The following is a 27,500-nucleotide window of genomic DNA, read 5'->3' as shown; positions in this document are numbered from 1 at the left end:
TCATGGAATGATAGAATATGCTGAGTTGGATCATTGAGTCCAACTCCTGGTCCTGCTCAGAACATCCCAAGGATCACACCATGTGCCTGAGAGCATTGTCCAAACACTTCTTGAACTCTGTCAGGTTTGATGCTGTGATCACTTCTCTGGGGAGCCTACAAAATCTGTATACTTGTAGTTTGACAATACAGAGAAATAAATTATTTTGTGAGTACTCTGCCTTCACTTAAACAAAACCAGTTGTACAATTTCTTTTCTCCTGCTATAACCAGGGATGTTGCAGTTTGGTCCCCTGTGGAGAGAGATTGTTGGAAATGGGTGCTGCTGGCAGGGCTGACTTTATCGAGGCAGGAAGCACAGACTCTGCTCTCCTGGCCACACAGGTGCTGGAATAAACCTTTCTCTGGCCACAGCACTTGCATCTCTTATTTTACTTTCTTTCTGGAGGTGGCTATTACCCACCCCCCATGTTGGTCTTTCAGCACAGAAAGCAGATTAATTAAAATACAACTTCAATTAATTAAAATACAATTTCATTATTATATGCAAATAAAAGAAAACAGGAGTGAAAACCCAGCTCTTCCGTGAACTGTGGAAGCTGCTCGGTTCAGCTGACCTTTATAATCTACAGTTCCTGTGTTCTGGGCCAATCCTGCATGATCTGATTGTGCAATGATATGATTCACACCAGTGTTGCTGGTATGAATGGTCTCCTTGAGTTTGGGTGAAGTGATTCCTGTTAGGAAGGCTAACCATGTACCCAGGTCTCTGGTGAACTGTCTGTTTTTTAGATAGAAGTGTAAACTGGAGATAAGCTAGATTCAAATAAAGAGTAGAAGCAATAAACCTGTCTGTTCGAGTTAAACAACCAGTTTTCTCCTTTTGCTGTTTTTTTAAAAAGCTACAAGTATAAAAATAATTGTGTTTTATGTGAAAAATGGAGTGAAACTATATTCTGTCCTGGATTTGTAGGTGCTGGGTCTGTTTGAATAACAATAACAGTATTTAATTAAGTACTAAGGCTGCTTATTTTGAAGGCATTGCAAGAACTAGGGAGCGCTTTGGATAGTACACTCTGTTTGTCTCAGCCTCCCTGTTGATTTCTGTTTGTTTAGAGTAAGTTTTATGTTTAAAAAGAAATCCTGTTGCTATGGAAGAGATAATAGGGGTCTCCTGTAGGTGATAATGAAAATGATCATAAGACCTAAAGCAAACAAACAAAAATGTAGCTATTCCCCCTTCCTCTAATAATTGTCCATGACATTTTAGCACAGACTTCTAACAACTTTAAAAGAAAACCCCTGGGTGTAGATAAAGTACTTATTAACTTCATGACAGTTTCACGACTCTCTAATGCATGCAGCAGCTCTTACAGTGAAGTTGTCATTGTGTCATCTCAGAACATCTGTACATGGTTGGTGTTTTCAGCTAAAGGCCACTTGAGGATGGTTCACTGATCATTACTCCTTTTATTTATATTAGAGGAGAAAGGAGGTTAGCTAGTCATTTATACTCTGTGTTAACAGAAGTAGAATCACAGACTCATTTGAGATGGAAAAGACCTTTGAGATCATGAAGTCCAAGCATTAACCCAGCACTGCCACGTCCACCACTAAACCCTGTTCCCGTGTGCCGTGTCTACACATCCTTTCAAGGACTGGTAACTCACACACTTCCCTGGGTTAGTAAGTCATTCCTGAGTACCAGTGACAGACCTTTTTGCTGCCATAGCTACAGTCACAACTTCTGAGTGGCTGCACATCTGGAGAGCTGTTAAGATCTGATTATTGTGATTATTAGAGAGTGATGCTTCTACCCAAATTAACATGCAAATGAGATCATATGCCAAAATTAATAATGCAGATTTTATTTAGTAAAATGTGTGTGTGAGAGAGAGACAAAGACATAGAAAAGAAGGTGGGGGGAGAGGCAGAGAGAGAACAATTAAGTAGAAAAATAATCACTGACCTTGTGGATCCAGCAATATTCTGCTGGTCCTTCTTCACCCTTTTTGGTGGTAAGGGTCCCACAAAACATAACATTTAATGGGTTGATATACATTCAGGTATATGTGAGCATGCCCAAGCACTTCCCCTGTAGGGGGGAGCTTTGCACTGTCTTTTGCATGTACAGTCCTCTGATGGAAGGCCCCAGAAATACATCTGGGGGTGCCTTGGGTGTCTTTGATGGTTTATGACACTTTTTAAGACATGACAGCTGTCTCTCATGCCTGTGTAGTTCAGCCTGTTATGCCCCATCAGAAGAGATAAGTAGCCTCAGGCCTACATGTGAGTGTGAATCAGCCTACATGTGTGTGTGCTCAGTGTGTCTCTTCTTTTGAGTCAGTGGACTATAGTCTCCTCCAGTCGGAGCTGACCTTCATCACAGTTGTTGAGCTGGCCTTCTCCATGGACTCCTTGCAGTGTTACACTCTTCTCCCCCAGTCTTCTTTACCTCTTCTTAGGCTTGAGATAACTTGGACAATAGTACCACCTTTATCTTACCTCAATTAATTTACTGTACATATTTCCAGGAATTCATGGGGCAGATTTTGGGGTGGAGGTGTCGGTGGTCACAGATGAGGAGTTGATTCTTTATATAGTCTGCCACAGTGGGCAAATTCCTTTGGTGATCTTAAGTGTTTAAGGCTATTGTGATCTGTAAGTCTTGTATAATAGCATATCCTCTGCTGCAGGTATATTCTAAAAATCTCCAGGTCCAGTTGATTTTACTGGCAGGTGCCCTTAGAGTCAGAATTTTGGCTGCCACTGAAGAAGGCAGAGTTCCAGATGATGGTTGTTACTCGCAGGTCCCACAGGCTGCTGTGTGAAAGCCAGGCACCTCTATATTCACACACAGGCACTACTGGTCCTGTGTTAGAGCCAGCCACGTGTAACTGAGAACAAAATTTTGTCTGGATGTGTAAAGTGAAGTCCTCGACTGGCAGAACATGAGAACAGAATCGGAGCAGACAGAACAACATCATCAAAACACAGGAGATGGTAGAGCTGTTGTTAAAAGCCTTGGGCTTTAAACATGGCTTGCAAAGAGAATTGGGTGCAAAACTGGGTCTGTGTCCTTGTTTATTGTTATCCTATTTATTAAGAACTCTCAAGATACTCTTTTTAAAAGGCTTTTTATTCAAGCTTTGCATTAGAGATTCAGAGATTGCCTTCTTGGGGAAGCTTGAGTTTCATAAGAACTGATCAAGTTTTGACACAATGAGAGGAATCTTTTGAAACTTTGTTTGAAACTAGATTGTTTAAACCTCTTGAAAGTGTATATTAAGTTCTGTGCACTGTGTATCCTTAGGTGAAAGGGCACCTTAATCTAAACTTCCTGAAGGAAGAGGTAAGAATTCTGCAAGAACTCTACAGTCTGCAGGAAATACAGGGAAGATGGAACTTGATAATCCTCATGGTTCATATCTAAAAATGCATTAAAAATATTAAATTATCCTAGTTTGATTTTCTTTTAAATGGTCCCTTCTGTTTTCTCTAAAAAACATTCACTCACACATAGGAAGGATGTACTCAGAGATGTATTCAGAGGGTATTCAGTCCTCTGGATGGTGAACTTCGGATTCTGGCAGAATATTTGGTTCCAGTAACAGCAAGCGTTCTGTGGCTTGGCATAGGGCAGCTTTGGGGAAGGGATCTTTTACCAGTTTAGGTTTTCAGGCTGTTGAAACAGACTGTTTATTTCATTAAATGTACCATTTAATACTCCAACAGCAACTGCTTGGTCTTACTCCTGATCTGTGAGCACACTTGTATGATCTGGCATTCCTCTTGCAAAAATATCATATTTTCAGGTGGCAATCCAGGGGGAAAGATAGCACCAGTTATGTGGATCTGAAGTGGTCAGGAGGAAAAAATTGCATTGAGTAAACTGCAGCAGCAGCAGCTCCCCTGTTGCCTTTTCCTCCAGGAGGAGCCATGGGTGGTTATGACTGCTGGCAGCTCTCGGAGGTTAGTTCTGTGGTTGTCTACTTTAACTGGGTATGAAAGGACAGGTACTTCTGTTTCCAGTAGGATTTTCTGCGAGGAAGCCACGCTGTTTTGGCTAGTGTGCCCTTTAGGCTGTTTGGTGACAAGACTGTCTATCAGACAGCCAAAACCAGGAGGCAGCTCTGAGAGATCGTGTCCTCCTTTAACTTGCTCAGTCTTGATGTTTGTCTGATTTTCCTCAAGGCCCTTCACAAATGGAAACTGCAATTGGCCCAACAGTCTGCTCCAGCAGCTTCCTTTGGATTTCAGCTTTAATCCAGTTCCCTGGTTGGCTCTTCACAAACCTCAAGTTGTCCCTGTGCTCCAGAGAGCTCCTTCTTTCTTTCATGGCACCTTTCAGCTATTGTCTCTGTCATTCCTGGGAATGTCCTTAGATAAAGGACAGGTGGATAGGGCTTGGGATGAGCCACTATGAACAGACCTTTGTCTCATGTTGCCTGCAGTGGCTCATGGCAGGTGCTTTGGGATGGAATATAGGAAACAGGCTATGTCTCAGTTTGTCTTACTGCAGAGTAGGAAGAGTTGGGGGTAGGGTCTGTCTGATGTCCCGGTCCAGGGAGAGCCTTTGCACTGATTTTCTTGGGTCTGTAGCTGGGAGAAGTCTCTGTGCCAGTGCCTGAACTCTGTGTGTTTTTTTCCCTAGGCAAATTCAGAATGCCCACACTGGGCTGGATTTGTCAGTGCCGGAATACCAGGAAATCCATGGGAAGATGATGTCTGGCCATGTCGAGTATCACATTGTTGTTGTTACCCGACTGGCTGCCTTCAAATCAGCAAAGCACAAGCCTGAAGATGTGGTTCAATTTATGGTAAATATTTAATCAGACCTGTGTTAGTGATCACGTTCTTAATCAGCATTGATTATTTCTGTCATGATGTAGCAGATGCTTCATCATCAATCACAGCCTCTCCAGGTCAAGGTCCTTGGTAGGACAACACAGTCTTACCATTTCTGCAATTCCTATTCCATTATGTGTATTGCATTATGCACACAGTAACTGAACTTTTTATTCCAGGAGCTAAAAGTGATGATGACTGTTGTTGCCTTTAAGGCATTTTTCATTATGGATCAACAAATAGGAATCCAATTAAGCTTTTTGCAATTTCTGCTACAAATGAGATTCTCCAACATATGTATCAGTACTAGACTTCATACAGAAACATGAAATAAATATATAGTAGCTTATTTGAATGGGTCTATTACATAGGCACAGCTTTTAAAATCCTTAGTAAGGGAGGTTCACAAAGAAGTGTCCATATAAAACATTATTTAGCTGGATTGTCTTTTTCATTATACCTGCAGAGTAAAGGCTTGAAAGCACAACACATGACTTATAACAGGTGGAATTAATCTCATCTATGGTGTGTGCACATCCACTTAAGCTGTTGCCCCTGGGACTGTCTGTCAAGCTGATGGGAAAAGGTGCATTTAGGGTGTTCTATTTGATCTTTAGCTGCCTGCTGAACCACTCCCAAGAAGTGCGTTTCTCTGTCCATTGACCACAAAGGGACACGCCCTTGCATGCTTGAACATCTGCTCTTTTCAGAGGTTTTGGCAATAGCTGTAATGTCAGAGAGATGTGACTGTGTGGTTATCTGGTAGGCCATGACCTGCAGCATAACACACTTCACAGAAGACAGTTGATAAAACCCTATTTAAGCAATCTGATTTAGAGATAAACATCTGTCAGTGTTGTAAAGAAATGCTTTACAACAAATGAGATCTCCTGCATTTATTCCACACTTTGTGCTATATGTAACTATGGTGCAAGCAGCAATGCTGGTATAGGATTCTGTTCTGTTCTCCCTCATCCCTGACTGCTTATTCTCACTCCTGCAGTGTTTCCTTTTGTGTGCCAGTGTCATGTGCCTATTCCCTAACATCAGCTAAAGAACTGCACCTGGCTAAAAATTAGTATTTTTGGGGTTTGTTATTCAGTACTGATATACACCTGTTCCTTGAGCCTGTGAGTTGCATAATCACATTAAAGTTTCTTTTAGGAGAGGGAAGGGCCAGACATGGGCAGATAAGAGAAGGGGTGCACAGTTGTTTGTTTTCATGCTTATATTGTGTAATATTTCCACACATCTCTGTGGAAGAAAGAATCTGACTACACTTGAGATGTTAAACTGGGCTGTCATTGTCTAACTTCATTTTGCATCATTTAAGAAAAAATTGATAAAATTAGCTTGTCTGTAAAAAGGAGAAACAGACTGTACTGCAGCCCCTCTGCTTGCTGGGATTGTCTGTTCCCATGTCTCTCTCTGGGAGGATTTTCAGCACTCAGTTGCTCTTCTCAAGTGAAATGAACCTTCCTGATTTCTCCTCTGGTGAGGCCTCCTGACATTTCATCCTTTATGAAGAAAAAAACTGGTGGAGCCTGACGAGAATAACATTTATCTCCTCAGTTACATTTTTTTCAGCTGACTAAATATGATATATTATATAGTTTGTTGTGTGAGAGTAATTTAAAACCATGAGCTGGGAGGTTGAGGATGGATGCTTTCCATCGATTCATTCCAACAAGTCTTGTCTATATGTATTTACTGGAAGGAACAGAGGGATTCACCTGTCATAACTTATCTCTCTGTAAACTGGATATTTTAATCTGAGTCTGTCCATGCTTTTATGGTCAGTGGGAAGGAGGGGAATGATGTGACTCATCCTCTGGAAATGTGTCTCTTCTTAGACCATAAAGAGAAAGTATTTACATTTTAGACAGCTGTGGTGGGGAGCTTCAACTCCAGGCTGAAGTACTTGAGGGTCAGTAGAGTTGCACACAGATCACTTTGTGCAGTCACATGTGTCCTGGGATTTTCTGCCTGGCCTTCAAAAGATTATGGGTTTCATATGGGTCCTGGGTGGTAATAGCCTGCTGAACAGAAGCCCCTTGAATACCCCAAAGCATCTCAGATGGCATGGGATGCCTTTTTCTGGGCAAAACAGTCTGCTCTATAATTAGATGTCTGCATTTGGTTTTCTAAACTCCCATCCCCATCGGTGCAATGCTGTTGAAAAGGATGTAGCTGAGCATCTGTGGGGTGGGGGAACCCACTTTGCATAACATAAACGTCTGGTACCATTTGAGAAACAAACCCTAAATTACCATAGGTGTGTGCACAGGGCTGGCAGGTGTGACAGAGGACATAAAGGCATTGTCACTGCCCTGAAACAACAAGCAGAACACAGTACAGCATCCAAGGTGCCACTGACTGCCTGTGTTCAGGTGAGTTGAGCTTCAGTCGTGTTTCACCAAAGCGTCATTTTACCAGTGACTGTCATGGGAGTTGAGACACCTCATGCTTGTAGGCAGATGGCTTAACCTGGAGAGAAGTGCCAATCCTGTGGCTGCCAGGGAAGGAGGGTTGCACCCAGTGTCTGTGCAGTGCTGTGTTCTGCTGGATGCAGGAGCAGCACAAGTAAGAGCTGTGACCCTTCCCCAGAGAGTCTGCAGGTAAAGTGTAAGAAAGGTACCTGAGGAACCACAGAGAAGAACAAGGCTGCAGTGCATAGCAGATCTAACACATTAAATTTGTATCACAAAGCAAAGTGAGATGAGACATCTAAAGGATGAAGAAACTACTGTGTGCATGTTCTGGAGCAGAATGGGCAGAATGGGATGGGGGACATCTTTTTTTGCTTTTGTTGAAACTGGCAAACTGGAAGAAGGAGCCAATGTCACAGCGCTGAGGTGACATGTAGGTTAGAGAAGGCAGGCAGGTGGGGTAGGATTCCCCTGGATACTGATTTTCAGATTGTCTCTGTTTTGGCCAGCTGGGAGCCAGGTCTGTGTTTTGTGGCTCCTCCTTGCCCTGTCGCTGTCCTGAGGCCTCAGTGCCTGTGGCAAGTGCCAGGCAGTGGCTCCAGTGGCTCCTGCAGCTCCTCTTTTCCCTGGGAAAGGATGGTCAGCAAGGAAGAGGTGTCCTTTTGTCTCTTTATGGACTTTTGGATTTGGGTTCTTTTTCCCTTTGAACTGAAGATTGATGAGACGGGAGGCGAGTTTTTTCTCTCTCTCGGTCTCAGTTGTTTATTTTTTCTTATCAGCATTACAAGGTACAAGGAGCTATGTGCACTATAATAGTAAAGGGGTAAAATGGCTAACAAAGATCTTCTTCAAGGTCTTTTATATGTCCATTTACCCAATTAACAGATGCCAACTAAGTTATTTTTATTAGTGACCCAATGACCCAACACCTTTGTGCTGCACTGTGGCATTTTCTACCCAATCACCTACTACTACCCAAAAACCCCTAGGAAAGAAGATGAAGAAGAAAGAAGAAGGACAAGAGACAACACCCTAAATCCTCCCTGCTCTCTAAACTACCTTAAACTCTAAACCTCAACCCATTCACCCAGTGATTCAAGAAACTTTCTAATCTACACATTTACACTTTTCTTATTTAACTTTAGCATTTGTTCTCATGTATCACGATGAAAACATGCCCATGAATTTCATATTATATGAAAATCAGTGTTTCTTTGAATTCTAGAACTAAATATTAAAAACAAGGGCACACAATCTGTATCTCAGACTCCAACATCCTTTAAGCCGAATCATAGGATCATTTGGGTGGGAAATAACCTTTGAGATCATTGACCAGCTTTTGACAGATCACCACCTTGTCAACTATGCTAGAGCACCAAGTGCCACATCCAGATGTTTTTTGAGCACCTCCAGGGATGGTACCTCCACCTCCTCCCTCGGTAGTCCATCCCAATGTTTAACAACCATTTCCATGAAGAAACTCCTTCTGATGTCCAACCTGAACCTCCCTTGGTGCAGATTGAGGCTCTGTCTGTCTCTCATCCTGTCAAGATCAAGAGATGTGTTAAGGCTCAATGACAAAAAACAGATGAACATCAAAAAGAGATTTCAGATCTGACCTGTGAAGCCTTTAGTGTGGGCCTAAACAATCCAGAGTGTCCTATTCCCCAGCCTTAATTCTGAAAAATCAGCATCATGGCATCTCTAATCAAAATGTTTGTGAAGCATTAGCAGAAGAAGAAATTCACTTCTGTGATGACATTCAGATCTAAATTCTTAGAAACTGGAGAGAAATTTTTAATTTTAAAAAACGCTAATTGCAAAATAGGGAAAATGGGTTGTAGAACTGAATTACCTTAAGGTTATATTTGATAATTAAGGGAAATGTCAGTTGCATTTCTTTCAAAGGTCAGAATACTCTTGTACTATCAAAAGACGGAAATTGGTTTTCTCTTTGGTACTGCTACCTAGGCGATATTTAATTATTGCCTGTAGATTTGCCATTTTCTGTGATAAAAAGAGAAGGCTTTGCTTTTCTTAAAAGCATTTCTTCTAGCCACACCTTAGCTTTTCTAGCAATTAACTTCTCCCTTCCCAGTCTTACTAAAAATCCACTCAGCCTTTAGTGTCTTCTCATTGTATCTGCATCCAGTTTGATTCTTCTGTACAAGTTATTTGTCAAGTTTTTTCTATTTCAAAGCTGAACAAATAACTACTGGTGTTTGACAGGGATAGCACAGTTTAGAGAGGCATTTATTATAGAACTGTCTTCCTTTTTGAAAATGAGGGAGTGTATGACTACATGGATGTGTATTCATTTATGTTTTCATCATTGCCTTTTTGCATATGTTGGCCTTTTTGCGGGGAGGGTTGGGGGGGTGTCAAAATCTGTGCATTGGAGTTGCTTTTTCCTGACCATACAGGTATGTTGTGAAGATCAATTCCTTCACCTTATGGCTTCTGTAATGTGAAAGAGGGGGGGAAATTCATGCTCAGTGTAGCATGAGGTCCAGAAGCCACTAAGGATTCATGTTGATTAAAAAGAAATATTAGAGTTCTTGATCTTCTGCTGGGCAAAACAGATGAGGTGAACAGCATGTGGTCATGTAATTAAAATCTACCATAATCCATACCCATGGGGTCACCAAGCAACATTAATTCTAGTATGGCTTGAATTGGGAGTTTCCAAGGAAAAACTTGGGTTGTGCTGCCTGGGAGAAGGGGTGCTTTTGATTCCTGTACCCAAAGCTAGTGGTTATTTTAAAGGACAGAGATGCTGGATCTCCGTTTTCTGTTGGTGTTAAGAAGAAGGCTTTATAAGAAGAAAGTCACAGTAGCCCTGGTTTTCATGAAATACTATAAAACCAAGTGTGCTCTTTATTGGTGCGCACTGGCTGGCAAAGAGCTCGGTTAGCTCTAAGATCTCCATTTTGTTGAAATCCTTGCAGTAGATATGAAGCATATGAAGACAAGTTTGAGGTCAGAAATAGGGCAGTAAAAGGAGCTTTGAAGGGAAAGGAGGTATTAAATAGCATTAATACTGAGCGGGATCAAATTCTGCACACAACTGTGAGTCCCAGGCTCGTGTCCTACAGCCATTCCGGTGTGTACTTTCATGCAGGAGGCCCTTGGGAAGAGGGGGGCAAGGCACATGCATGAGATTTGGGGGATGAGCAGCAAACTTCAGACTTTCACTTTGAACTTCATGGTGGTTTTTTTAACCTTCTAGCTATACTTGATCACATTCAACTTATTTATTTGTTCCCAGCGGAAAGAAAAAAAAAAAAAAAACACATTCACCCCATCCCTGTCTGTCTTTTAAGTTCTGTGTTGGATGTTAATTGTTGCAGGCAAATAAGGTCTTGACCTGGCAAATGTGCACATGCTTTTCTGTATTTGCATGATTAACTCTTTTGAAGTGAAGCAGATTGAGCCTTTGATATTGTGACTTGACAGAGCTCCTTGAAGTGTGTGCAGTCAGGCTTACTTACAGGTGGTGGGGTTTAGCTCCACAGTGTTCACAGGGCTCAGTTAGAGGAGGGGAGGGGGAGAGGATAACTATGGGATGAGGGCCTGGACAAATTACAGGCAGCAGAAGAGAAATATTTGAATATTAATCAAATGGAACTTTGTTTTCTTAATAGGATTGATTAAATGGGGTTTAGAGCAGTGCTTATTTTTTATCCTGACATTTTGGGCCATAGGATCCATCAACAATTTCAAAGGGCTGTAAGTGATAACCAGGAAAGGCAGGATTTAATTTTGTTACATGCTGATGCACCTTTCTTCTGGAAAATTGACAGATGTCACATTGAAAGGGTCCAGAATTGTGGCAGAGCAGTGCTTTCTGACTGGAAAGGTGTGAGAATGCTCTACGTCATGTCTGGGATTTGACTTGAAAAAAAATATTCTGTGGAACCTGTCTGACGCTCGTGTAAGTCCTCTGTGCTACGGGGTCACAAGTACAGGAAAGATGTGATTAGAACAGATCCAGAGGAAGGGTACAAAAGTGGCCATGGACCTGGGACAGCTCTCCTGTGAGGACACTGAGAGAGCCTCTTCAGCCTGGAGAAGGCTCCAGGGTGGTGTTAAGACCTCTTCCAGTACCTAAAGGGGCTGTAAGAAAGCAGGAGAGGGGCTGGTTACAAGGACCTGGAATTGACAACGGGTAATGACCTTAGGCTAAAGAAGGGAAGGTGTAGATTTGTTGTAAGGAAAAAATTCTTGACTGTGAGGGTGCTGAGACACTGGAACAGGTTGCCCAGAGAAGCTGTGGCTGCCCCATTGCTGGAATTATTCAAGGCCAGGTTGGATGACAGACTGAGCAGCCTGGGATAGTGGAGAGTGTCACTGCCCATAGAACTGGATGATGTTTAAGGTCCCTTCTAACCCAAACCATTCAGTGATTCTCAGTGCACCAGTCTGGGGCTGGTGGGCTCAGCCAGCCTCACCACTGCATTCTGAGCACCAAAACCAGAGTAAATCTGGCAGAAGAGATGAGTGAGGAGCCCATGGCTTCCAGAGCTTGAGGCACAGGGACAGTGGGTGAGGAACCCCAGCTGGCAGGGGCTTGCAGGGGCCAGCATTGTGCTTAGGTAAGCAGAGAATGGTTTTGGCTGGAGGTCTGGCGGCTCACTGGTGTGGCAGGGTGTTCCAGCAGAGGGCATCCCGGCACTGCTGGATATTGTCCTGCACGGTGTGTGCAGGCTTTGGGAAGCACATTAGTATGCTTTGGAGACAGTGCCGTCACACTTGGTATTCCGTGTCGTGTGTGCGTTCCCGGCGTTGTTGTTCAAAGCCCACGCAGATCCACAAAGGCGCAATTAGCGATGGGATGCGAGGGTGTGCATTTGCTTTAAGTTCAGTGGTGTAATTAGACATAAATTGAGATTTATGAATAATTTACAGACTTTGATAGAGGAGGAATGAAAATAAAGTGGGGAAAGAAATAAGTTTGTCTCAGTTCAGTGTTAGAGTATTTAAAAAACTGTTTTGGCATAATGTTGATTGGCTGCTGTCTGGTAATGCTTTCAGAAATTAATTTGGTAGTTACTATTGAAATTAATTAGATGTTAAATGTTTTTCACAAATCAGACTTACTTTTTTTTTTTCCTGGATGGAGGCCAATGATGTTTATTCTTTCAAAAGAGCACCAGTGAATTCCTTACTGTCCTTATATTCGCACTTACTTAGTATTTTTGGGAGGAGCTCAGGCATCATACCCTGCTCAGAGTGCTACTGGGACCTAGTGAACTAAAAATGTACAGCAGCTCAGAATCTCTGGAATTGCTTTCCCCTCTCTTTGGGGTGTCTTTCAGAGGGAAGATTATGATGTTCTGGAACATCTCTATTGCCCTCACTTTAGTGCTTGGTTGCTGAATGGTATTTCAGATCCCGCATGTGGAGCACAGTATTACTCACACTTAACCTTTGTTGCTTTCATAAGACAAGTCTAAAATTCTTGGTTTTCATTGCCCTGTCAACTCCAATTGGGTGTTGCATTTCAGACCTTTGTTACAAAGCTGCTTGCCTTTTGTGGCTGGACATTGAACCTACAGTGAACATTGTACAGCTGAAATGCAAATGGTTTTCCAAATCATCTGGCTAGATTGATAATTACTGCGAAAGGCAGGGAAGCGTGAAAGCGGAGGTGGTTATTGCTCTTTGTGCCCACATCTGAATCAGTGAACTGGTTGAGGTGTTCCTGTTATTGTCAGGGCCTGTTCGCTGGCCTGGAGGGAACACAGTCTGGCAGCATGTGCAGGATTAAACTTTCTTACCATCTGCAGTGTGCATCAGTCCCCAAACTGTCTGCTGAGGGGTCTGTCCACTGTGCCAGATCTTGGGCTGAAGAATGGTAGCTGCCCAGAGTGTAGGAACTGTCCCAGACATTTTCAGGTTCCAGCAGACACTGTAAATGAGGTTTCTAGTGGATCCTCTCAAGTTGCAGTGGCTGGGAATATGCCTGGTGCTGTTTAGTTTGTTGTATAGAGGCAGTGTAGGGATTCTGCATTAATCTATAACTCACTTCCCTTCTGTGCTTTTTGTTAGGTTGACTTTCTTTAATTCCTCTGTTTGTGGGAGAACTCAGCATTTCTTCATTCCAAGGTGTGGTTCTTGAGTCTCTCTGTCTTTTATATCCATCTCAGTATGTGCAATACTGCACATATTGCAGTGTTAATTAGGATTCACTCCACTAGAGTTCAGCAACATGTGTTAGAGGAGGATAAGAGCTGGAGCCCAAAAGAGTATCTGTGTTCTATGCACTCCGCTAGCACTGTTATTTTGGTTGTTTTTTTCAAATCTCTGTATTAATTGAAACAGTTTGATAGATTATGAGTCCACAGAGGGCCTTGACAAATTTATTATCTGGGATTAGCAGGGAAGTCACCCTCATTGCATCTGTAACGTCACTTAGAGATAGCGTTTCGTTTTTTGTGTGGGTTTTGTGTGTTGGTTTAAGATACTGAATTCAATACTTAATGTGGCATTAGAGCCACACCTTTTCTAACCAACATTCCCATAGCTATTGCTTTCCTTGTAATATTTTGAGCCTTATTTCTCCTCAGGCTTCCTGTCTTTGTCCAAAGAAGGAATGACTCCATTCACTGTTGACATCTTCTCCCTGTATGAGAACCTTTTAGGCCATGGCCAAATTGTTGGTTTTTATTTTCTCATGGATGAACTGAATAGTCAGGGGTCAGCAGAGGTCTTTGCCCTTAGGTTTTTGTGTCATGTGCTCTTGAGGGCAGAAAAGGTGACAGTTTTTTAGGCCCAAGCAGCCAAACTGCACTGAAGCCACCAGGAGTGAGGAATGGGACAATGGTGCAAAGACATAGGCCACTTTCTCTACCATATACCTACCAGACAGGGCTTTTCTTCCCTCCTGTCTCTCAGGACTGGGCATCACTTTCAGTGGAGAAGGATTCCTGCTGTCAGAAAAGTATCTGGAGCAGTGACCTTCCCAGTATTTCATTAGCTGATGAGTCAGACAAATGGATTCTGGCAATGAACTTTAATTCCATTAAGCAGGAGATTTTAATAATAGAAGACCAACAACAATGCTGGAGGATTCATGGGGTACATAACAGGCTTTTGCTAGGCCATGTGTAAAGCTCTTTGCTAATATATGGTTTTCCACTTGCACAGTTAATGTTTCACAGCACTTAAACTGCTGCTCTGCTGCTTCTGTATTTCCTGTAAAGAAATAAACCCAGGCAACACATTCTCATTGCAGGTTTCCAAGAAGTACAGCGAGATTGAAGAGCTCTACCAGAGACTGACAGCACGATATCCACAGGTTTCTCTTCCACTCCTGCCTAGAAAAGTTCTCTTTGTGGGGGAATCTGACATCTCTGAACGAAGAGCTATGTTCAATGATATCATGAAATTCATCTCCAAAGATGAGGAACTAGCAACAAGTCCTGAGTTACTGGAATTTTTAGGTAACTAAAAGATGTGAGTGTCCCCTCTCCCATGAGTGTACTGTATGGGAGTGTTAAGTTCTTGACTCAGGTAGCCAAAAACTAGAGAGTGCTCTGATAACTATGTTATCCGTGGGGAGATGGACCCTAAAGGGACAGTGCAGTCTCCCTTAGTGAGCAACTCTTCCATGTTTTGTCTGGTTTTCCTGCAAATTATTGACTCTGAGAAAGATTTAAGTGAAAGACAGATTCTCTATTAGTTAAATACATTCTCTGGCTAGGTTTTTTTGTTTGGTTGGTTTTTGTTTTTTTTTTTTCTTTTTAGTTTACTTTTAATTTTTTTTTCTTCATTTTCCTTAGCCTTATGTCCAGCTCTTGTTGTCTTGTCTATTGATTAGTGTAGTTCCTTTCTTGTGTCCTTTGGGCATAGGAGGGAGTTACTGAATGAGTGGAACATGTGAGTTCTCTGTTTTTAATTCAGCTGAGGGCTGCTGAGCAGGGAATACTCCAGCCTGGTGCTGTGCAGGATTCTTAGTGGAGGGTTACTTTTAAGTAAGTGAAGTTGCAAGAAGCTAACAAGTGTAAACAGCCCATTTTGCAGAAGCAACAAGTCTGGCCAGATTAGCTCTGTGAAACTGGCAGTTTGCTATAGTCAAAGCTGCTTAATGTGTGGCAAGATCCGGGTAGCAAGTTTTTGTTTGGGGCTTTTTTTCCCCTGGCAGTGTTCTCTTGAGAGCAGACCCCTTGCACAAAGAATTCAGAATTCATGTTGATTGATCTTTGCTTGCTGGTTAACCTAACCATGGTGCACATCTGCAGCTAAACTAGGCTGGACTGCATTCTGTGGGCAGATCATGTGCAAGTAATGTGAAATCAAAATTTGCCTTAGAGTAATGTAAGTCTTACCCTGATTTGGCAGATGCAGACATGAAACGTTGGACGAAATGAGACTCCCATGACATGTTACTTCACTAGTCAAAATGGTGTAACCATTAATTTTATCCATCACAGTTTTCAGTAACCTTTCTTTTTTGCTCTCTCATTATTTTAAATTCTGGACATCCAGAAACTGTAACAAAGAAGTATTTTCTCCTTATTCTGCTGACTTTTGCATGTAAATAGGGTCTCTCCCTTTATTCAAATAAAATAAAAGGACTCCTCTGCCTCCTTTTTGGACATAAACCTCTGGTGTTTGTGGATTAGTTTTCCTTACACAAGTATGGTGAGAAGACTTAGTTTTATGTTTCAGTTGGCTGAATTTGCTCCTTCCATCTTGCATACTGAAGGGTGTTAGAACTTGGGGCTTCATTTTTCAGGGTAAACTGGAGAGCTGTAGAAACATGCTGTCCAATGCTCTAATTTTAGCCCAAGTTAATTAAAGAGTATCAAAAAGAGGACTTTATCTCTACTAACTATGTGAAAGTTAGCTACCTACATCTAAGCAGAGTATTTACAGTCTCTGTGTATCAAGTAGAAGAGAAATAGGCACTTCAAAGAGAAACTTCTAACGTGACTTCATTTGGATGGGATGAATCACCACGTGGAAATTCTATTGTTTCTGTTGACTGTAGAAGGAACATAAATAAGTAGTTTTGACATGTGCTGCTATGTCTCAGATAAAGTTCATTTCCTCTATCTTCCTCTACTTAACTACTTTAAATCAGTAAACAGATCAGACACATAATGACACACAGTGAATTAAGGGAACAGTGGGAGTGTTTTGAAAGTTTTACAAAAGCTGATCATGTCCTTTATTCCTCAAACAAAACTGTCAGGAACAAGTGCAAGGTATAAAAAACCTGTAGTTGTTATCTCATATACTCATTTTTTTCTCCATTACTGGGTTTTGCAGGAACAAAATCTTCCAGTGCTGTTGACTTCAAGGGTAAAAACGTGCCTGATGACAGGGAGAAAGAAGATGAAGAAAATGATGCATTGGATTTTTTCAAAGAGGAGAAGACACCTGACTTAATCTCACAGCTTTTATCAGTGGAAAATATCAAAAAAGGGGAGAGAAAAGAAGAGGGAGATGAGGAAGAAGAGGAAATTTTAGACCCTCTTGGTATAATCAGGTATGGCTAAAAACCTGTAAATTAGGTATTTAGATTTTAGCCTTTCTGAATAAGGCTGTTGTATGTCACAGTCCCACATCACTAAATTTCACAGAGGAGGGGGGGCCTCTGCAGTTCATGAATGAGGTGCTTTGACAGAGGGAAGAGACTTTGTGGTGCCTTTTCAGCGCATTCCTCAGGACATCGAAGTGACAAGGGACATCATGAATGCTAACAGTCTCAGCTACAGAAAGTACTTTGCTGGACACTGCAGGGCTCTACCACAAAGCATCAACCCTCCAGCATCCAGTGGATGTGCCTTCTGGAGTACACAGGACACTCTGATTGCAGTGTCTGGAATTGCTTTTGAGCTCACGTGTGGCTTTTCTTTCCTTTTTCCTGTGTTGAAGGCCTCACATACTAAATGCAACTAAGATATAAGCAGTAACAGCTTGAGAAAATGGATCAGAGCTTCCTGATATTAGTATCTGGGTTTGTTTACCTGTCCAGTAATTTTATGACAGTTACTTTCTTCACTTCAAGATGGAATTTCTCACTGAATTCCAAACCAATTTCTAACTACTAAAGTCTGGAAGCAAATTTTTCTGTGGCTGGGATCATGAGTATCAACTACTTTTTAGGGTGTCTCAGGCTTTAGATGTCCAAGTAAAGGAGGTGTAGCTGTTTTTGATCTTCAGTAAGCACTGATCAACCCAGCTGGATGGTTTCAGCTACCCAGAGTCACCAGCCACTACTGAATGTTGTCTTGGGTCTAGACTGTGCTTTCAAAATGTTTCTGCATAGGAAAAGGGAGTAACTGAGAGTAACTAGCCAGACCCTTCTCTTGGTGTTTCCCAATGGCATTAAATCATCTCCAGGGGATCATTCAATCTAGGCTCCAAGCTGGTGTCTCCTACACTAAGTTTGGTCAAATAAGATGATTAATACTGGAAGCCCTATTTGGATTTTCCTCCTGTTATTATAATCATATGTAATCATGGATGCCCAGATACTGTCCTTTTTACTTGAAGTATTTAATCCTTTAAATCAGAAAAGTTTCACCAGAGAACATTAACTATTACTCTTTTGACACAATGTGCTAAATTACTCAGCATCAAAATTATTCTTTTGTTTAACAAGAGTTTAAAAATTTAAATAATTATTTACAATGAGAAGATAAAGCAATACTTCCCACAAAATGGTCTTTAGTTTGTATGTCTACAAAAGCAGCTGTCCTTTTTTAGATAGGAAAATGACCTATTGGGTTAACAAATGCAATGTTATATTTTCCAACTTACAACAAATAGAAGCTGTGAAGAGCTTGCTGTGCCAAAACAAGCAAGAGATTTGCTTTTCTCCTCTGCACCGCTTGACATAGCATTTGAAAATCTTGATTATTTTGGTCTTCTAATGCACTGAAGGATGACAAGATCTGGTATTTAATCCTCATTTAGTTTATTGCTTCCATTCCTTCCAAGTACAGAATTCTTACTGAATCAAAATAACTTCATTTATATAAGAAGTATGGTCATCACTGGGACAGAGCTGCAGCATGACATGTTATGCAGTCAGAAGTTTTTAACTCTAAAGCAGTGGCTGGCTATCTATAAAAGAAATCTCCATATCTATTTATTATTGTTTTTGTGACTGTCACATGTACAGTGTTGTGGGGAAACATGAAAGTGGAAACAAGAATTCTGAGCTGGATTTTTCATTGTCTCTTTCTCCTGTAACTCATCCTGCTTCCATGGAAGTTATTTTCAGCTCACATCCATGGAGATCAGATGGGACATCAGCACACTATCACAGCTGTGTGCCATCTAGTAAGATGTGTCTAGATGAGAGGCCAAAGGCAGGAGCTTAGTGGTCAGTGGATGGGAAGTGCTTGGGGGACATTTTAGGGTGTCTTCTATGCCTATTAAAATGTTTGGTGCTTGCGTGCTTTGAAGAGGGAGCTGAAGCCCTACAGCTTCAGTGCTTCACATGTGCTTGAAATTATTTTTATATGGGAATGAATAAACAGGAGGTAGAGGTAAAGCAGATTGATAAATGTGTTTAGTAGTAAATTGTCCCCTAGAGCCTAGTAAATTCAGGTTAAAAAGGAAAAAAAAAAAATCATGCTCCTTTCTTCTCTGAAAAGCCCTTGGAAAGCTGTAGAGTCAGCACTGAAACAAGCCAGTCCATTTCATGCAGTAGTGGTGGCCAGAGTGCTTTGAGCAGCAGAGCTCCAACCTAAATTGAATCATGTGTTTGGCATAATCTTACAAGTTTTTTGCTTTCTGGATGAGGATGAAACTGCTCCAGTAGCACAGGCCTCCATATGCTGTCAGCACGCTTCATTTGGTAACAACTTCTCCTCCTGGGCCAGATGGCTGTGAATTGGAGTTGTCCCAGCACTGCTGCTGTGCTGCTGAACCACCCAATATCTAGGCAAATATCTGGCCTTAGGGGTAAAATGCTAAACTAGGGCCTTTTTTTTCTGGTTTTGTACTGCTGGTCATCATGCAGGTGGGAGCTCATAATGGCCTGGTTCCTTTTGCCTGGAAGAGACCTCCCAGTGGTGCTGATTCTCTGCCTCGTTTTCAGGGCTGTGTCTGAGTTGCTCTTTGATGTCAGGTGGACAAACTCACTTGCCAGTTCAGCTCTTCATCTTTTGTGGCTGTTAATGATAATCTCCAAACTCTCTGTTGTACGGTTCTTATGCCTCAAAGCTTTCTCTCTGTGTTAGCAGGGTGATTCTGGGATTCTTAGCAACAGAAGGACTTGGGGTTTTGCTGTCCAAATCAGAAACATGTCAAAAACAATACATATTTCTGATTAAGTTTTCATCTTTTAACACTCCTCCTCCTTTTTATTTTTTTTTACCCCAGAAGCCTGGTTCTTCCTAGAAAAAAAAGGTGCTCAAAATTAACTTATATTTGTGGGATGCAAGGTTTATTTCATTATCTTCATCCTCTGCCTTTCTTGATAGTTTGGTGTATTGGTATTCGTGTGTACTGTCAACAATTACTCTGCAAGTTTTCCTGGACATTTGTAGAATTTTTTTCAGTTTTGGACAGAATATACAAGTCCTGTAAGGAAAATCACTCCTAGTACAGAGTAAGATGATCCTCTGATAGCAGCTGTGCATAAGGGAATGAATTATAGTGTACTCACTTGTGTAGCAGTGGCACACTTTTAGCTCCATTTCACTTTTCTCAGCACTTTAAGTGTACAGTGACTTGTAAGTCACTGTAAGGCTCTCATAGCTTTTTTTTAAAGTTAGCATCTCTTGTGTTTGGGGTTTTTTTTCATTTTTTCTCTTAAGCCACAATCATCACAATCATGATAATATTTCTTTGTTAAGTTGTTTTAATTCCCATATAAGTAGGAAATCAGATACATATTTAACTCCCTATTGTAGGGACAATATTAGGTATATTGACTTAGTTTTGTCACCACTCTTTATCACTCTTCTTTAAATCCATAGAGCTCAACATTTGCAGATACATATTTTTAAATTCTTATTGGGCTACTGTGGTGCTTTGGTATCTGATATTTTAAAGATACAGTATCTTTTAACAATGTTTTAAAGGGTTTTCCTCATAAATTGCAAAATAGTATTATGTAGCTAATCTCAGTTGCAGGGAGCTCTCCAACTGGCATGTCTTCAGGAATGAAAGAAACAAGAGCAATGGATCTGAAAGAGGCTAATCCTCTGAAGGACAAGGGGTGGAAGAGAAACACAAGGTGGATGAGCTATTCCACCTGAACTTGATGGTACTGCTGAAAATTCTGCAATGGAAAAAGGTGTGGTTTACCAGTGGTTTGAGGGGAGGTTGGCATGGAGTGAGGGGAGCTGTGTGCAGCAGGGTTCTGGAGCAGCAGCAGTGCTCAGCCAGCTCGGCCGTGCCAGGGCCCCTTGGCCAGGGCTGGCTGAGCTGTCTGGCCGTGCCTGGACCATGACATTCTCCTGTTCTCTCAGCGAGTTGCTGTCTCCAGAATGCCCACTGCAAGTGGCTGCTGGCCTGTGCTGCCTCCTGGGCTGTGATTGGGAGGGTTTGGGAGAAGACAGGTTGTCCCACACCAGGGGGGTACCAGGGACTGTTCCAGCAGCTTGAATTGTTGAACTGAGCTCCTGTGCTCAGGCCCAGACTGTGAAGGAATTACTCAAAAAACCTGTATGGCCCCATGTTCCTCTACCAACAGAGCTTTCTGCCTGCTGCCATCTTTGCTCCAGTCTGCCCTCAAGCTACCCTAGGGCTTGGCTTTCTGTAGAGAATTCAGCCATCCAGCTTGGGAGTTTCTTTGCTTTGGGAGTTTCTTTGCTTAGTCCAAGCAAGGCCAAGTTCACATTTCCAGGTCTTCATCTTATAGCAAGTTAAAAAACACATTGCAGTAACTGAATTGGGTTTTGTCTTTTTCCTTTGTGGGTGAAATACCAAGTTTTACCATTCATATGTTGAAGCCAAGAGCTTCAGCATCCCTCTCCTCCCACTCTGTAGTCACAACAACTGAATTTAGTAGTTGTATTCAGTTCATTCCAAAAAAACCACAGACAGCAGCTGATTAAAATGACTGTGAACCAGCTCCTCTGAACAAAGCAGCAACAATTCTGCAAAAGGATTGTGGCTGCCTCATGGGTTAAAACGTGCAGCTGCCCTTTCAGCACATGCATTTTTTCAGCTGCAATTACCTTCTGAGGTAATATTTGTTCACCACTTTGGGAGAACCCACTTTTTCTTGTGCTTTCTTTTTCCTGTCTTCATCTGCTCTCTGCAGCCCTCATAGGACCCTCTCCTCTACACAGGGTTCCTCCTTTTTCCTTTGCCTCCCTAAATCTTTCAGTGACAGCATATATTTCTCCAGGCATAGGTTTTTCCTGGCAAACTGCACAGAGGTGAGTATTTCCTAGGCAAGAGTATTTCTATCTTCCAGTGGGTCCTGGAGAGTTTCTGTCTCTACTCTGTGCCTTTACTATTGTTTCAGAGGATTTCCCCTTGTGGCTTTTCCTCTTCCAAATTCGTGCCTCTCCTGAGGAATACAGACACTTGGGTAGGTGGAAGCTTTGCATCTGTTGTTGTTTAAACACAGACACAACTAAGTCCTGACAACAGTTAGGAAGGGATGGGGCTGGTGAGGGCTGATGCTTTGGGTGCCTTCTGCCAGAGGTTTTTTAAATCTTTATAGTTGGTGGTTGCTGGGGTCAAGCTCAAGCACCTCCAGTGCTAGAGGTTTGCTGTTGTTGGGTTTAATTGGTAAGGAGATTGTTAAGGCACTTGGTGCTTTTTGAGGCTGCAGATGAAGTAGGTGATGGCTTGGAGCAGCAGATTGGCAAGGAATGAGCAGCCAGGAGACAGCCCTGGCCTTGCCAGAGCTGTCAGAGCCTAGCAGGCTGCAGGAGGAAGTAGGTTGGCACATAAGCCAGCAGTCATTTCTGTGTTGCATCCTACACCTTCATGTTTCCCAGCCCCTTAGTGGCAGTCAGGCTAGAGCTTGACTCCTGAGTTATTGATTCCCTTTCCTTTCTTCTCCCCTGTTGTGGCAGAAGAGCCTAAAACGCCTCAGCCTTTTGTCTTCGGGGAAGAAATGAGTGGCAGCATTTGATCTTGCTTCCTCTGCCAGAAACCTTGGACAGCTGAGAGTGGCTGTTGAAGAGGCAGAAATCAGCTTCAGGGGAATCCTGCATTTAGCATCTTTCCAAGTGGTTTTATTGGAGTGCCCAAAGTTGTAATAGGTGAGGGTAGCATACTTGCTCATGGCTTTTCCCCTCCAAGGAAGAACATTTCTGCAGGCTGGAGTGGTGTTGTAGCACAGCTGCTGTCTGCTGGACAGATGGTCTGGAGCAAACTTGTCAAAATATGTGTTCAGCTGCTGTGCCTTCTGGTCCTTGGCTGGCAGGGTTGTATTCCTGCCACTCCTCAGGCATCCTGCTCCTCAGCCGCTCACACATTCACAGCTGCCTTTTGGTCCAGCCAGCCAGGTACATGTTTGCCTTCCCCTCTGAATCTAGTAGGATTTATACACAGCATAAAAACAACTTTTCTATTTGTCCTGGTCAGCTAAAAGAGAGTGAAGGCGTCAAAACATCAAAGAAGAGCAAAGATACAGGTTACTTTTTCTTTAACAAAATTCAGATAATCAAAACAATGAATGAATAAAGAGCTTTGTTTTCCTAGCAGTGTGTGTATCCATGCTCACAGCTGTGAAGCCTTCAGAGATTTAAACAGGCAAATCTTTATTTTCTGCCAGTTGTTGAGTCACAAGCTTAGGTTGCAAGGCATGTTTGACCATCACTTTGCCAAGTGACACAAGTATTTGTCACAATTCCAATCCAGCTGCTGTCAGATTGGCAACTCACAACATCCCAGTAAACAACCCTGTTGGTCTTCTACTGACAGGTGAAATTTTTCTGAAAACCAAGGATAATAGTCTGGTATAGTGTTCTTCTCCATCAAAGAGAAAAGAAGAAAAGGGAGCAAAAATTCTGTATTACCTGCCCAGTTATAGAATAAGCTTGCCTCACTTTTCATAAATTGTCTGGTTTTGTGACGGATTGGCATTTAAGAAAAAAGTAGAAAACACATACTGAAGTTAAGGCTGCTGGAGGTCTCAAGCTTTTTCAGAGGCAATTTTGTAGCCTTCCCCTTAGGATTGTTCTAACTGAGTAGCTAGGGAGTAGAGCAGGTTGGCAGGGATGCTCTCCTTGCAGGAATTCGGTGCCTCCAGTTTTTCTCCTGAGCATATTTGTTTTTATAGGTGCTTTGTGAATGGTGTTTCCCATGCAGAGGGCTTTTCTTTCTTTTCTGCCACCAGTCCCATCTCCTGAGAACCTTTTCCAATATGTTTCCTTACTGAAAATCTTACTGTTCCCCCACAAATGGGAGGTTGAGGGTGACTGAAAGAAAACAATGGAAAATGAAGCCTTAGCTGCTGTACCTCACAGAATCATCCATATTTATTCTGTGTTATGTCTTGTGAGTCCATTGAGATAACTTTACCAAGGCTTGTGAGGCTGCAGGTGGTAGAACTGAGACCCTTTTCTTGCTGTATTTCCCAGCCAGGGAAATTGAGTTGGATGTGAGAAGGACTTGGCCCTCTTCTTTCATAGCTTTTCTTTGGATGGGCAGACTGAATGGAATTATGGTCAGGAAAACTGAGATTTTTGGGTACTCCTGGACTTGTAGTTGACATGTGTTCTATCCATAAGCATTCCTTCAGGAGAGTGTATTGTGCAGGTAGTTGCTGCTATGCACCTGGCAGTCAGAGAGAACTGTACCTTGGGATCAGAGCTAGGGCACTAGCTGTCACAGAGATTTGGAGCGGATACACAAATCACAGCTCTAAAGTTGACTGCTCTGTGTTTTCTTTTATTTTGGAAATAGTCATTTCCCTGACCTAAGGAAAACATGTGAGAGCCTTCCCTGTGCCAGCATTGTCCTTGTCTGCATTCATATTTCCCTGTCTAGTGTTGGATTTTTGGTCCTATGAGATTATGCAGTCATTATTTCCCCAAGTTTTTAAGCAATTGCCTGGCTTAAAGTTCAGTGGTGAGTTTGTCATGACTGGCTTGAGTGATTCCAGTACATCCACAGCTGGAACATGAAGATCCTTTGGGAAAAATTTTAAGTAATTATTTTTAATGTGCTTCATTTTCTTTCTGATTAGAACACTGAATATACTTTAATGGGTTTTATAAATAGTTAATTTGTGTTTATGCCATCATCCTAAGCCCAAAGGGCTAAAAATAACTTTCTAGTCTGTGTAGTGTTACAGCTGTGTGTATCATCCAGTGGTGTTTCCAAGCAGAACACAAATGTAACTTCACCTGGGGTAAAATGCAGCAAGGACTTAATTACTTCACGCAACACTTCATTGCAATACCATCAATGAAGAGCACTTAATTCAACTGGAAATGCAGAGAGAATTGCACCATGTAAATGCAAATACCCAGCTTGGAATTTGACCAGATTGCTAAAGCAGAATGTCTCCTTTTAAGAAAGATTTCACAGGATTTTTAACAGATCTCATTCATTGTTTACAATGTACTAAAGGAATAAAACTTAACCTGGACTTTTCTGTATACAGAAGAACTGTAGAGCAAAGTGATATCAGGGAACTGGAGTGAAATGCCATTGCCACTAGCTGGTACCAGCTTTTAAGTAATTCCCATTGTCCTCTGAGTGAACTCTTGGCTTTTGGTTTCCCCCTCCTATTTGGCAGGATGTGCAGGCGTTTGTAGCAAAGCTAGGCAGCACTGAAGGTGTGCAGGAGCTGCTGTGAGCTGATCTGTAAGCATATCCAGCAAGTCCTCACTTAACTGAGAGAGAAGAGTAGGAGATCCTTCAGAGAGGCTACAGGATAAATTTATGACTACACAGAATCAAAAGTGTCTTTTTTTTTTTTTTTTACTTCTCCTTTGGAAGAGAATTGAACATGATGTAATTGGGCAGATTTAAACATGTTTTGTTTCATGGACCTTACAATAAAAGGATGACTCAAGTCCTTAATTAGTATAAAAAAGGCATTACCTCATCGATGAGCCTGCTCCTATCACCAAGGCAGGGGAAATCTTTAATCAACAGATGCAGGGAACTGCTCATAGATGAGACAGACTGCTAATGAGGGATGGATTCAGAGCTGCCCTATTGCTTTACTGTTCACTGAAGAAGCTGTGGGGTGAATGTGTGCTCAGTTTAAGTCAAGATGGGAGACTTGTTTTCCCTTTCATCTGATGCTGTCAGGTTCTTAATTCAGCAGACTTAATAAAACCATTGTTTCATTTTCCCCATGGGCCTGCTGCAGACATTTCTGTCTTCATTTCAAAGGATCAAAGAATCAGCTTTTGGAAAACCATTTTTGAAAGCAATCTGTAAAACTTTGCCAAAAATGCATGTTTTAGCTATATAACTATAGGCTGGTACTAATTAACACACCTGGGGATCACATCTTTTACTGCTGCCCCTTGCAGCATTTGGCCAGGTCTGGAATCATCTGAAGTGTCAATTAAAAAGAAATGGCCCTAAGGACAGATGCATCTGGGACTCAGCAGCTCTTCATTTTGCACTTGAATTTCTTGGGTCGTATCACAGTATTTAAGAGTTAGATTTCTCCATTATCCCTTTAGTAAAAGGAATAAAACTGATTTTATAGATCTGCCTGGGGAAAAGTTTCCCTTTGCACAGAAATGTGGCATTCAGATAGTTGTTAATGACCGTTGTCGTTGAAGCAAGAGAAATACTTTCCATTACCCTCTGTGCATTTTGGGTAAGAGTCAAACCCTTGCTTTCCGTATTACCTGATATGCCCAGTCATGTCCAAATCAAATAGAGGCAGTAAGATTTATTATGAAAGTGAAATACACAGCTGTGGTAGGTGGTTTGTGACTAAACTAGTAAATAAAAGCAGGCAAGAACAGTAGTGTTGCTTTTGCCAGCTAGAATAAAGTAGCTTCTGTCCAACAGCTAAATCCTTCTGCTCCCCAGAGCAAGCTGGCCATGACCAAAGCAGGAAGGACCCTAAGCTTGTACTGATCCCTAAACTTTATCCAGGCATCATTTGGGAAAGCAATAATATTATCATATTTGGAAAGCAATAACCTGGGCCACATTCATGATGGGGAGCATGCTAAAACCTCACCAGGCAGTTACTGTGCACCATTTTTCCAGCCCATGCACTCATCATATTTGCTGGTTTTGGGCTTTTGTTGCCCTCAGGGCAGCCTAACTAATGTACATTTCTAGGAGTCAGGGCTGGAGCTGTTTGGGCCCTGTAATGAGGTTCAGGCAGTAGTAACTGTATGCCTGAGGATGCTCCATGGCCATAATCCCTAGGGGCATTTTGCAGCAAGGATGGGTTGCTGGCTCCTCTCAGCTGGCACTCTGTTGGGTGGTGGCACAATTCAGGAACTAGCCTGGAGCTGGATAGGTACAGCCTGCCTGTTTTGGGCTGTAACAGAGTTCAGCCCTGTGGGTATGAGCTGTGGTGTATCACATGGCTTGATTTTGATTTTCACTAGTATCAGTTATTTTCTGAGGTCTGCTCTCTGAATCACAATTTTCTGTAATAACTGCTCTTTATTTGTCATGATACACAAAAGGATTGGAGAGGCTTGAATGGAAGACTTCTAAGCTTCTTCCTTCCTTGCTTTATTGGTTTTTGTCTGTAATAGCTTCTGAGGCATACTTGATGGCATCACTGAACACAAAACATGGTGCCATGCCCTCAAAACCATCTTACAGAATCACACAATGACATGGTTGGAAGAGACCTTCAAGATCATTGAGTCCAACCCATGCCTTAACACCTCAACTAGACTATGACACCGAGTACCACATCCAGTCTATTTTTAAACACATCCATGATATGACACATCCATGGTGACTCCACCACCTCCCTGGGCAGACAATTCCATACTTTATCACTCTTTCTGTAAAAAAATTTTTCCTAATATCCAACCTGTATTTCCCTTGGTGCACCTTGAGACTGTGTCCTCTCATTCTGTCAGTTTCTGCCTGGAGAAAGAGACCAATCCCCACCTGACTACAAACATCTCTCAGGAAGTTGTAGAGAGTGATAAGGTCACCCCTGAGTCTCCTTTTCTCCAGGCTAAACAACCCCAGCTCCCTCAGCCGTTCCTCACAGGGTTTGTGTTCCCAGCCCCTCACCAGCCTCGTTGCCTCGTCTGGACGCGCTCAAACATCTCAATGTCCTTCCCAAACTGAGGGACCAGAACTGGACATGGCACTAAAGGTGTGGCCTCACCAGTGC

The 27,500-nt window shown here is 42.2% G+C and overlaps 1 protein-coding gene across 1 annotated transcript in view; it reads left to right on the top strand.

Moving 5' to 3' along the window:
• HS1BP3 (HCLS1 binding protein 3) overlaps nt 1-27,500 on the top strand; it is a 54,929-nt gene that overhangs the window by 1,370 nt on the left and 26,059 nt on the right. The window contains exons 2-4 of the mRNA XM_015623013.3: nt 4,654-4,819; nt 14,514-14,721; nt 16,553-16,772. Coding sequence (XP_015478499.1) covers nt 4,654-4,819; nt 14,514-14,721; nt 16,553-16,772 — 594 coding nt within the window. The remainder of the gene's footprint in view (nt 1-4,653; nt 4,820-14,513; nt 14,722-16,552; nt 16,773-27,500) is intronic.

The sequence above is a fragment of the Parus major genome, chromosome 3, assembly GCF_001522545.3.
Source record: "Parus major isolate Abel chromosome 3, Parus_major1.1, whole genome shotgun sequence".
NCBI lineage: Eukaryota > Metazoa > Chordata > Aves > Passeriformes > Paridae > Parus > Parus major.
The sequence above is the reverse complement of the archived record's forward strand: the minus strand, read 5'-3'. Positions and strand labels throughout refer to the sequence as shown.